This window comes from Spea bombifrons, chromosome 9 (assembly GCF_027358695.1).
Source record: "Spea bombifrons isolate aSpeBom1 chromosome 9, aSpeBom1.2.pri, whole genome shotgun sequence".
NCBI classification, from domain to species: Eukaryota; Metazoa; Chordata; class Amphibia; order Anura; family Pelobatidae; genus Spea; species Spea bombifrons.
In genome coordinates this window covers 8,572,502-8,584,562 of record NC_071095.1, presented here as the reverse complement: position 1 = coordinate 8,584,562, position 12,061 = coordinate 8,572,502, and the positions used below count along the sequence as shown (strand labels likewise).

General features: G+C 44.8%; 1 protein-coding gene across 2 annotated transcripts in view; it reads left to right on the top strand.

The window, feature by feature from the left end:
* Positions 1–12,061, top strand: part of MNAT1 (MNAT1 component of CDK activating kinase) — a 43,715-nt gene that overhangs the window by 10,359 nt on the left and 21,295 nt on the right. For both annotated transcript variants that reach the window (XM_053474935.1, XM_053474934.1), the window contains exon 6: positions 1,994–2,119. In XM_053474935.1, coding sequence (XP_053330910.1) covers positions 1,994–2,119 — 126 coding nt within the window. The remainder of the gene's footprint in view (positions 1–1,993; positions 2,120–12,061) is intronic.

The window sequence follows — 12,061 nt, the reverse complement described above, 5'->3', positions numbered from 1 at the left end:
TCTTGTGAAAGCGGATCCATCCCTGCGTCCTCTGCCGGTGGTCACTGCCAATAAAAAAAAACAAAAAAAAACCCTTCAATCTGCTCGCTTTCGTTAATAATGCTCCGAAACACGTAAAACTAGTTCTTTATAAAAAGTGCCGCCACGTAAACGAGGTTTGGGTTTTATTTACCTGATCTTTTAATTTTAAGGTTGAAAATGCTCCTTTTTTCTGCTTTCAACCTCAAAGCAACTTGGTATGTGTGGTTTTACTATAGGGGGTTATATCAAGTAGGTAATAAGATGCTTTTATACTCCAGCCATTAAAAAAAGGTTCAATAAAACGTATTTCCAGCCCTTACCTTTGAAGTTTGCAATGGAATGTTTATGGCCTTGGCATGAAATAAATATTCTTGGAATATGGGTAACATAGAACCTGCCGGCAGATCGGTCCCATTCGGCCCCCGTCTAGTCTGCCTGTTGCTCCTGCTGTAAAGACTCAAACCTTAATCAGTCGTTGGTCTGTTGGCATGTTTAAATACCCCCCCTGTGTTACCCAATACCACTTCTGCTGGGAGGCTTTGCCACTTATCTACCACCCTCTTAATAAAGTTTCCTTACATTACTGGATTTTAACTTAAATCTCAGGCAATAATTGAACCCATTTTACAGTCGGCAATGCCCATCGTAAAGATTCTCTGTAGTGACTCGCCAAATGCGTTTCCCAAATGCCTCTAATACCGGTCGTCATGGAAACCTTGACTTGTCATTATTTAAAGATAGACTTGATTTAGTCACCTGCATTCAAGCAGGAATATCAATCATAACATACTGGGAGCAAAAGCACCAACTGGGGGTCTTATATATGATCCCAGCAGAGGGAGAAAGGAAAGAGTCAGACTGTATGACCCCTAGAATCTGCCCCTTCACCCTGAAATTCGGGGCCAAACCCTGAGAACTCCCAGCCATCACCTTCTTAAATTAAGTGGGGTCCGGGAAACACAGCTCTTCTTTGTGAGATGCCGACAGTTTATTATTGTTTGAGTTTTGTCGGAATGGTTAAAATCCCTTTTTAATTGCGTTTGGCCGAATCCCTTTTATAAACTGTAACCGATACCCTCTCCGGTTTGCAGGGCTCAGCGGCGCTTTACGCCACCCGCTTTATTAAAATTATTGATCTGCGTCGAGTTTGGAAGCACCAAGCTTTCATCCGATTATCCAGTTTCTTCCTAAAAGTGATTTGTCTCCCGAAAAAAGAAATTATTGTTTAAGAGGACTAAAAATCTCCTGTAGTAGCCAGGTTTATAAAACATGCGATGCGGTAGGAAGGGAGGCAGCACAGGCTCCATGAAGAAGAAACAAAAATAGAGCATAAGTAGTGGAGCTCTGCGTAGTATAGAATCTATCTAGTCTGCCCGTTTCTCCTGCTGTAAAGACTCAAACCGTAATCAGTCGTCGGTCTCGTCTTAGATTCAGGAGCCGTATGCCATCCCATGCATTTAATACCCTCACTGTATTACCCTCTACCACTTCTGCTGGGAGGCTGTTCTATGTATGACCACTCTCAGCACGAGACAAGACCAAGAACTGATTATGGTTTTAGCGGACAGGGTTAATTTTATTTAATGAAATTCAGAGATCAATAATTCTGATTGCTATTAAACATTTCTGTTTTCTCTCTTTATCTTGAATCTAAAAAGAATAGGGGAAAAAACTCAATACCCCCAGATAACAATAGATCCGTTATACAGAGAGAAGGGGCAGAGCTTCTAAACGCCTGCAGGTGAGATTTAACCCCTTAATGACAAAGCTCTTACATGTATGGGCTTAAATTGCATTGTTTTCAATGGGTTTAGGGACCGCCCATTGTCCTTAAGGGGTTAATAGTTTTTAATTTGTTCTAAATGTATTTTTTTTACATTATCCAGCTTTTATTACTGTTTACTGAGCATTTATAGTGTTAGCATTTTTAATCTTCCTTCTCTTACGTTTTTTTAACTCTTTAATGATTCAGGAGACGTCCCACCTCCCAGCATCTATTCTCTTGGCTCAACACAAAGGCAAATCCGCCCAACTAGAACTTCAGATGGAAAAACCCAGGCCGTTAAAGACCGTTACGTTCTCCACCGGCATCAAAATGGTGAGTCTGACGTATCTGTACGTCGTACGGTTACGGGATGGTGTAAAGCGTACAGAATATTCCCATTAATGCACGTAAAGGGATGGTCTGAAGTCCATTTAACAATGGAGCCCATAGCTGGCGTCCTTCTGCCGTCACAGATGTTGTGGGTCTGAATACCGCGCGTGCATCATGTGACGTGATGCGGCCAGCCTGAGAGTCATGGGACTTGTAGTCCACAAAGATTTGCCCCTGTTTGAACAGAGGAGCGCAGACTGATAGGCAGGACTGCGGGGGCTCGCGCTGCGTTATGCAGCGTACTCTTCGTGAAGACCGCTCCTCGGCGGCGAGGTCACGTGACGCTGCGTGAATCACATGACCCGCGCCTACGCGCCTCAGTATATTGGCTTGCAGTTCAGAGTCTCGCAAGCCTTTGAATGGACGTAAGTGGCACATATGATGCGTCCGGGGGCTATAGTAGGTCGGTGGAAGTGCTATACGAGAGGATCTGAATAAGATACTTAAAAAAATAAATAAAAAAAATATATATTAAAAAAAAAAAAAAAAAGCATCTTGCATGTTCCTTTAGGAAAAGACTTTACTTATTTTGTCTACCGAGGTGATGATTTAGCGTCTGTAGCTGACCTCCATGCGTAGAAGGTGTTCTGAATGTACTGAAAGTTATTACGAAGGGGGCACGTCGTCCCAGAATAGAAATCCAGACCCCGGTCATGGCACGCTCACATAAACATGGCAGCCGAGCTCGGCAGAACCTTGTTTTTTTTTCTTCACGCCGTTTAATAGCTGCAGATGTAAAGCGTTTCCAGATACAGCAGAGGTTTCCCCCGGATCGCCTGAAAGATTTATCTCGCTGCCTCGAAGCCTCGGCATCTGCCAGACGCAATTTTCCTAAATTACTTTAAATAGACGAACAGGTAGAAATAAAAACATAACGTTCAGCCGGCATAATGTTAGACGTTAACCAGAAGCTCTACGATGGCAAAATTAAATAAAATAAATAAAATAAAACCCGATATAATGTTCGTTATTGAGACAGAAAATGTATTTCCTACCCTTTGATGTGTTGAGAAATACATATTTTTTTGGTAGATTCACCCCCCCCCTCCGTAATTGTCGGCCTTTGGAACCGTCATTATTTTAATTTTCTGGAATTTTAAACCTTTACACTTTCATTTGAAGCTTCGTGTGTCATTTGAATGTAGATGACCCATACGTTGCGCAAACAGAATCCGAATAGATGTACGGCGCTGGAGTGAAAGGCTTTTGAACTTCTTGCCTTGTGATTAAGCGACGCTATAAAAACCTGCTTTCCCAGCAAAATAGTTTAAATATCGCAGCGTGTCAACAAACATATAATATACAATATACCTGTTTTTCCTCTGATGTGTGCGGCCATTCTGCTAGCATAATATACTGATCATTAAGCGGCTGAGTTCCTTTTCGGGTCCGATTCTTCTACTCCTGTAATGTGAAATTTTTTTATTTATTTTTTAAATTTTTTTAATATTTTTTTCCTATTTTTTATTTTTTTTTATTATTTTTTTTCCTTTTTTTAAATTTTATTCAGAACCTTTTACATTTATAGTTTTAACCGCGTGTGTTTTTTTTTCTCGGTTCCGTGGCACGTCTGCGTCTTTTGTATGTATTTATGACGTAATGCTTTATTTTGCGTCCTAGTGTATTTATTATTATTATTATTGACGTAGTGTTTTATTCAGCTGGCACCGCACCTTTACCTGTGAATGGAATATGATGCCGCTGATTATTCAACAGGGGATACTTACTCGGCTTTCTGTAACGTTGCTTTAAACATACATGAGGTCTTTTTCTGAGGTTCGCACGGACTTTGTATGGATAAGAATGGCCTCCTTGTGCTTTGATACTTTGCTCTGATCTCTTGCCGGCAATCTGTTTCATCCCAAACAATTCTTTGTTCTGAGACAGTATCGCTTTCCTTTATTTTCATCTTTTTTTTTTGTTCCGTCATACAACAAACCCATCCCTGTGTGCCCTGCCTGCTACTGTTTCTTTCTAAGCAAAAAAAACTATCATTTGTGAAAGACGCTGGTGTTTAGGTTTCAGAAGACGAAGGAGAAAAGGCACAGAAGGCGTAAGTGACCCCGGTATAGGGCTGCCATATGGCAAAGTGTAAAATGAAACCATTGAAGGAAAGGCTGCGTACCATCTGCGCGGTAGTGACCGGAAGGGATTGGGTGATAAATTTGTTTTATGCGCTGCAGTGCCACTGTGTCATTTTTTTATTCACAAACGCACTTTAACCTTGTCGGAGGGTACAATGGAAGCCTTGCCCCCTAGGATAGAAACCATCGGGGCAGATGGCGAAGAGTTCTCTTACATGGTCTTTAAAACTGCGGTCCTCTTGCCTGAAATTAATGAAAGCCCTTGTAGGCGGGTCATGGGCGGGGTCTTCATCGTGCTTAGAGGCGTGTAGGTGGGCGGAGTCTCGGAACTTGTGGGGTTCTACTAAAAGCAATGGCACTTGGCATATCAAATGAAAGGGTTCCTACCACTGAAAATAATAATTTTAGGAATAGCGGAAAGTTTGATTTTTTTTAATTTTTTTTTCCATTGGCTTGTATTTACCGTTAGAAGGCTTCTTCTCTCAACTTATGGTTTTGGGTGGTGTTGGTATGATGGCAGCTCCTTCGAGGTATGACATGATTCAGTGATGTATACATTGGGAATATTAGAGGCCATATTATTATTATTTTTTTTGAAGGAGCCGTTAAAGAAGGCATCTGTAGATGCCTAAATAAGATGATGGACAAAGTTAGCTTCCAGCAGTAAAATCTTCTAAGCAACGGCTACTTGGCCGATTGAGTTTGTCCATCCCCAGTTATTCCGTCCGTTAAGTACCTTCAACCAGCTTAGAGGACAGGGTCCCAGTGACAAAATCTCTCTCGTATGGGCTTTTTAGCTTGACAAGAATGCCACCGGCCTGTCTTAGAAGGACCTGGTCCTCCATGTTAATGTGTTCCTTATTGCTCTAATGACTGGTAACTCCTCATCCTCTTGATCTCCCTTTTTGCTCGGCTCTCTTTGCAGCTTTAATCCTGGCCCCCGTCGGCTTTTATCCTGAGTAACATTTAACGAACGTCAGCGTTCTGTAGAACCGTGTCTACCTTGATCCGCATCGATCTGTTCTTGCAGTTTATTTTTGAACTGTTTAAAACATGTATTGATGGGAATCCACCGTCCTAAAGTGGCTCACGGTCTACATGGTTCAACCACTGGCTTCCAAGCCACCAGATCCAAACTACATGTAAGCAGTTTAGAATTCTTCTTCTCCGATCGGCCCCCACCTCCTTATTACCCTGCAGCTGGTGTCTTAGGGAACGTCTTTTTTTTCTTTTGTAATAATTCTATTGCTTTGTCTGCTTCTTCTTGCCCCGTTTGGCCCACACCCTAGACATTGTTTGCTAGCAGTAAGCATAACTTTGGTTCGAGAGCCGCATTACAATGAAAAAAATAAATTGCTTGTCATACTATGGAAAACCAAATACCCTACGGTGAAAAAAATCTCCCCTGATTATGTTCTCAAGTACCTGCTTTTGCTAAGCCGCCGAAAGGCCGTGATGTAATATTGATAAAGCTTTGTTTATTCAAACCCTTTTTGAATATTTTGAAAGCACGCTGATGTTTGGTTGCATGCTAAGCTTCGCTACTGTTCGAGAGCTGTTGCTCCATCCGTGTATTTGGCTAGAGGGCTCGATGCCAAAAAGAACAGGTTCGACTTGTCCGGGGAGGATTTACCCCCCACCCAGTAAACTGCATAACTGCCTCGGAGGTCACGGCAGAGGTCGCGGATGAAGGTTCTTCAGTGGAACAGCAGCACAAGTGTATCGGAGACAAGCGGGGAGCGATGTGTTCCAGACACATAGTAACGCTCCAAACATGGCTGCCACTCGTGTAAAAAAAACACAGCCTTTTAACTTATCTTGTGTTGAGTGCTTAATTTTTGTTTTTTTTTACCTAATTACACCGTAAAGGGACGCTCCGGCCATCATATACACTTACATACATATGATAGATGCCCATAAACTTTTTGTGGTCTCCATTTACATTTGCCCTTTTACAACCCCCCCCCCCCCCCACCAATATGCTGTATAGAAGATGCATTTGCCCGAATGCATTTCCTTTTTCGGCATATACTCGCCTGCAGTCGGCGCCAATGCTGGCTCAGCGAATGCTTGAGGTGGTGGCCTGTTCATACCCTACTGCTCATAAGGGTTTTCAACCCTCCAGCGCTTTCCTCCACCTGATTGGCTACTTCAAGCAACCAACAGTGGAATGATTCATTGAACCACGAAGGAAGAGGGTAGATTTGAGATTTTAAGATGATTTCTTCTTTACTGGGGGTGTCGGGGACCATGAGCTGTCCCGTTAACCCCCACGCTGGACTGCTCACCGTTCCCTGTGCCACCCTCATTTTTGCAGTTTGTTGTTTCTTTAAATTTTTTATATATAAAATAACATATTCAGGGAATTAGTAACCTACATGATATGTTACCGGTATGTTCAGCACTGTGCACACTTGTGGTTCTTAGTGAATGTAAGTAGGACAAATGCTTTCTGAGAAACTGATTAACTTACCTGTGTTAAAGCAGGAACATCCGTAAACTTTGGTCTGTTTTGGGTTCTTGAGCGCAGTCATTCAAAACCCTAAAATGTAAACCTGAATATTATTTTTCTTCTGAAGGGGGCACAGGGTTTGAAGGGGTCGTTGAACTCAGGGCTACGCATGTTGGAAAGTGAGTCCTTATTAGAATCTGCAGGGGGTCTGGACTGGGAACTCCCTGGGTTTTTGCTTTTGGGTCTCTGGTTACATGACCAGATTCTTGGCACGATCCAACCTACATATCTTCCTTCCATTCCTTGAGGGCCTAAATCTACTTTTGAGGTTATGTACAAAAAGTGGTGATCGGACAAAAACAACGAAACCGTGCGGCGATTGGACCGTAGCAACGAAACAGCAAGGCGATTGGACTGGAGCAACGAAACAGCAAGGCGATTGGATCGGAGCAATGAAACGGCGTGGCGATTGGAACGATGCAACGAAACGGCGCGGCGATTGGACCAAAGCAAGGAAACGGTGTGGCGATTGGAACGATGCAACGAAACGGCGTGGTGATTGGACCGAAGCAACGAAACTGCGCGGCGATTGGACCGAAGCAACGAAACGGCGTGGCGATTGGACCGAAGCAACGAAACGGCGTGGCGATTGGACCGAAGCAACGAAACGGCGTGGTGATTGGACCGAAGCAACGAAACTGCGCGGCGATTGGACCGAAGCAACGAAACGGTGTGGCGATTGGAACGATCCAACGAAACGGCGTGGTGATTGGACCGAAGCAACGAAACGGCGTGGCGATTGGAACGATGCAACGAAACGGCGCGGCGATTGGACCGAAGCAACGAAACAGCGTGGCGATTGGACCGAAGCAAAGAAACGGCGTGGCGATTGGACAGAAGCAACGGAACGGCGTGGCGATTGGACCGAAGCAACGGAACGGCGTGGCGATTGGACCGAAGCAACGGAACGGCGTGGCGATTGGACCGAAGCAATGGAACGGCGTGGCGATTGGACAGAAGCAAAGAAACGGCGTGGCGATTGGACCGAAGCAACGAAACGGCGTGGCGATTGGACCGAAGCAACGAAACGGCGTGGCGATTGGACCGAAGCAACGAAACGGCGTGGCGATTGGACCGAAGCAATGAAACTGCGCGGCGATTGGACCGAAGCAACGAAACGGCGTGGCGATTGGACCAAATGATCCGAATAGGATGTCGATTGGATGATTCTGTTGGTTGATATGGTAATAAGACAACTTTTCTCTAAAAAAATAAACAAAATAAAAATAAATATTCATTCATATTAATTATGGGGCAGTTGCCATGAAAAACTATAAATGTTTTTTTCATGCTAATTTATTTATATCTAGAAGCCTGAACTTTTTTTTTCATATATATTGGTTTCCCATTGAGGAGTGTATTATACGTTACAACTGAATTTGTTCCCCCATTTAAATACTAATTATTAATCGGCAGAGATAAATACGAGTTTGCAAAAAAATTTGGTGCTGGCAGTAAAAAAAATAAAATATAAAAATAAAAAAAACACAGAAAATATAACTTATTTAACAAAAGTAACCAATTAGTTTAAGGCCATTTTGGGGTAAAGCGATTGGAGATTAATTAGTAAAGTTTGGAATGTGCGACGGCGATCGTGAATGATTGGCGGCAGCACATGTGAGAGCAGCTGCTGGGCGGACGCTCCGGGCCCCCGGCTCAGTTATTTCCAAAAGGGCTTAAGGGTTCCGTGCTACGTTATACTTTTACCCCGGTTGGAACTAATTACCTGCCTGCGCAAGAAATCTCTGGCTCGTTTCCGTAACAAAACACATTGTGGGGTATCCGACGAGAAAAAACTGCTGGGCGAGAAAGGGGTCTGTTCTTTAGAAGCACTCAGATTGAACGGAACGGAGCGGGGCGCGCGCCCCTTACCGGATAAAGCACTCTATAAATTCGCCGTTCTCAGCGTTTCTGGGCTTCTGTTCCTTTGGCTCAGACTTGCCCCCCCCAGAGCTAAACACATTTGTGGTGGTGGTTGTTAGGATTTTACTTGTCTTGGACCAAAGGCAAAAAAAATAAAATGTTGGAGAATATTGGGCTAAAAACTCAGTTGTTCAAGAATAAAGTTTCTTACGCAACTTTATCTAGAAGAATCTAGAATGAATCAGGAAAGACTGAGGGGTCTCAATATGTCGGGTTTAGGGAAGAGAAGAGAGAGAGACATTAAGCTATTTGAGAACAGACAGGAGGGAAGTTTAACACTAGATGCTTAGATGGAATGGAAGAAAGTTTTTGTTTTGCTTTGCTGAGAGGGTGGTAGATAAGTGGAACAGCCTCCCAGCAGAAGTGGTAGAGGGCACACAGAAAGGGGATTTAAACATGCATGGGATAGGCAAATGGCTCGTGAATCTAAGACGAAACCAACGACTGATTAAGCAGGAGAAATGTGGAGACTAGATGGGCCGGACAGGGGCCGGTCTGTCGGCAAGTTGTGCGCGTCTATGGATGGACTGGCTTGTATTGTGCTTTGGGAATCCGTTTTTAAAACATTTTGTCTGTCGGCGATAGAGCTGAAACAACGAATCGATAAAATCGATAATAATCGATAACGGAAATCATCGATAACGATTTCCGTTATCGATTAATCGAGTGATCAATTCGTTGTTGGAGCACTCGGCTCCTTTTACTTACCTCCGCGAGCGTTCCCCGCTTCTGCTACACGCTCTGCAGTCTCCGCCTTCTTTTAGCTACGTGACGGATGTGACGCGTTCCGGAGGTAAGTATTCTTCATGTCTATGTGCACGGATCGCACAGAGCCACTCGCACAGAGCGAATCGCTCTGTGCGAATGGAGCCACTCGCACAGAGCGGTTCGCTCTGTGCGAGTGGCTCCATTCGCACAGAGCGGTTCGCTCTGTGCGAGTGGCTCCATTCGCACAGAGCGGTTCGCTCTGTGCGAGTGGCTCCATTCGCACAGAGCGGTTCGCTCTGTGCGAGTGGCTCCATTCGCACAGAGCGGTTCGTGAGTGTGGGTGCAGGGCAGAGTGGGGGTGGGGGTGCAGGGCAGAGTGGGGGTGGGGGTGCAGGGCAGAGTGGGGGTGGGGGGTGCAGGGCAGGAGACTGGGTGCAGGGCAGAGTGGGGGTGGGGATGCAGGGTGTGAGTGTGGGTGCAGAGCAGAGTGGGAGACTGGGTGCAGGGCAGAGTGGGGGTGGGGATGCAGGGCAGGGTGTGAGTGTGGGTGCAGGGCAGAGTGGGTGCAGGGCAGAGTGTGAGTGTGGGGGCAGGGCAGAATGTGGGGGCAGGGCTGGGTGCAGGGCAGAGTTAGAGACTGGGTGCAGGGGCACAGTGCAAAGTGCTGGGTGCAAAGTGCCAGTGCTGGGTGCAAAGTGCCAGGGCTGGGTGCAAAGTGCTGGGTGCAAAGTGCCAGGGCTGGGTGCAAAGTGCAAAGTGCTGGTGGAAAGTGCTGAATGCTGGGTGCAAAGTGCTGGATGCAAAGTGCCAGGGCTGGGGCAAAGTGCTGGGTGCAAAGTGCTGGGTGCAAAGTGCTGGGTGCAAAGTGCAAAGTGCTGGGGCAAAGTTTCTTGAACAGTAATAGTCCACCTCTTTTCAGAATGTTTGGGGTTATTTTGTTTCATAAATATTGTGTTTGGGTTCTTGTACTTTGAAAATATTGTTTTTTATTACATCATAACAAAATAAGAATGTTAATGTAAATTTTAAGTTGTTTTTTAACATCCAGTTCATTAAATTCTTTTAAATAAACGAAAAATTTGCATATTGTTTTTTTTTATCCGATTAATCGATTAATCGAAAAAATAATCGGCCAACTAATCGATTATTAAAATAATCGTTAGTTGCAGCCCTAGTCTGCGACCATTTGAGCCTCAGTACCCGCCATCGTTTGGTGAAACGCCTAGCAGACGCGTTCTGTTGCTTGGCTTATCGTGTCGGGGTAGAGACTCGCTCCTGTGCTGCTATTGGTTGAGCCATAACTAGGTTTTCATTTCTACAGCCGACATTCTCTACATCTACAGTTATTCATATCCCCTTTTTTGTACCAATATCTCGGCCGTCTAGCGACATTTCTCTTTTTGCAGCTAGTACTGCCTAAAAGACACCACTTACCTCTGAAGAAGCCTTACGGGGAAACGCGTCGGGTCTTCCTCACATTATGTTTTTGTGAAACAAGCATTACATCTTTGTTTTAGGCTTTACCCGTCGCTTTTATCCCAACGGAGCATGTGTATCTATATTATTTAACTTACTCTTACTCCTCTATATCAACCTACAGATTCTGTCATTTTTATCATCTTCGTGGCCAGGGGTGATTAACCCCCAACTAGCTGCTGTTTAACCCATCAAGGGCTATATATATAAAAAACAATTCTGGAACACAATAGTGCGGGCACCATAGCAACCAGACATTGTATCCATGCTTAACATCCTACGGCTCTGAGCCGACCCTGGGTTTGCCTGACCTCTCGGGTGGAAGAAGTTGGTGAGGCAGCTTACGCTGATGATACGGGCTTGGATAGCATTGGAATGTCCAGAAAAGTAGATCTAGCCCTTTTATCCGAAGAGAAAATAAAGTCTTTGGCTGAAGTTGATACATTTTGGATGGAAGACGACATCTCTGAGGTCCCAAAAGCCAAAAACTCAATTTCCTCTTGGTGTAAAATGGGATTATCCTCTCTTCTGGACATTCCAATGTCTTCCAAGCCTTTTCTATCCTCAGCGTGATGAACTTGAACGAAAGACTCCATTGGAATGTCTAAAAATATCCAATTGTTGACCTCCAAGGAGCGAAGGTGTCTTCTCGGCAGAGCGGAGATTATCAGCCATACGTCGGCCGGCAGTGTTTTTTCTTTGCTGAATAAAAACCTTTGGAGAAAATAATGGCGGCCTGTGAGTATCCGATGTTACTCCACGCTGAAAACGACGGCCTCTTCGCGTTTTAAGTGTATTCGCCATGAAATGTCGTTCCAGCCGTTGGTGTGAAAAGCGCGTACCCGTTTTACAACACATCTGATCCTCGTCAGTCAGGAAGGGGATTAAAACGCGCGTTTTTTTTTTTCTCGGCACACGGATAATGACGTGTTAACGTACAGATGGAAAATCTGAGATTTCCATCTGTCAGTGGGACTATTTTCGGGAGCCCCGCAGAAACCCCCCGTATCGAAAAGGTGTAACCAAATCCCGGCTGTTTTCTCGCCTCGTAACCGGAGGGTGCAGCGGAGGAGCGCTGGACGCTTGCCTGCCTGGGGCAGTTGAGCGAGAGACCCTCCGCCATGATCCTGCCCCAAGCGCCTGGCAGTAAACCCCCTCTTATTATGTTCCTGGTTCTATAGC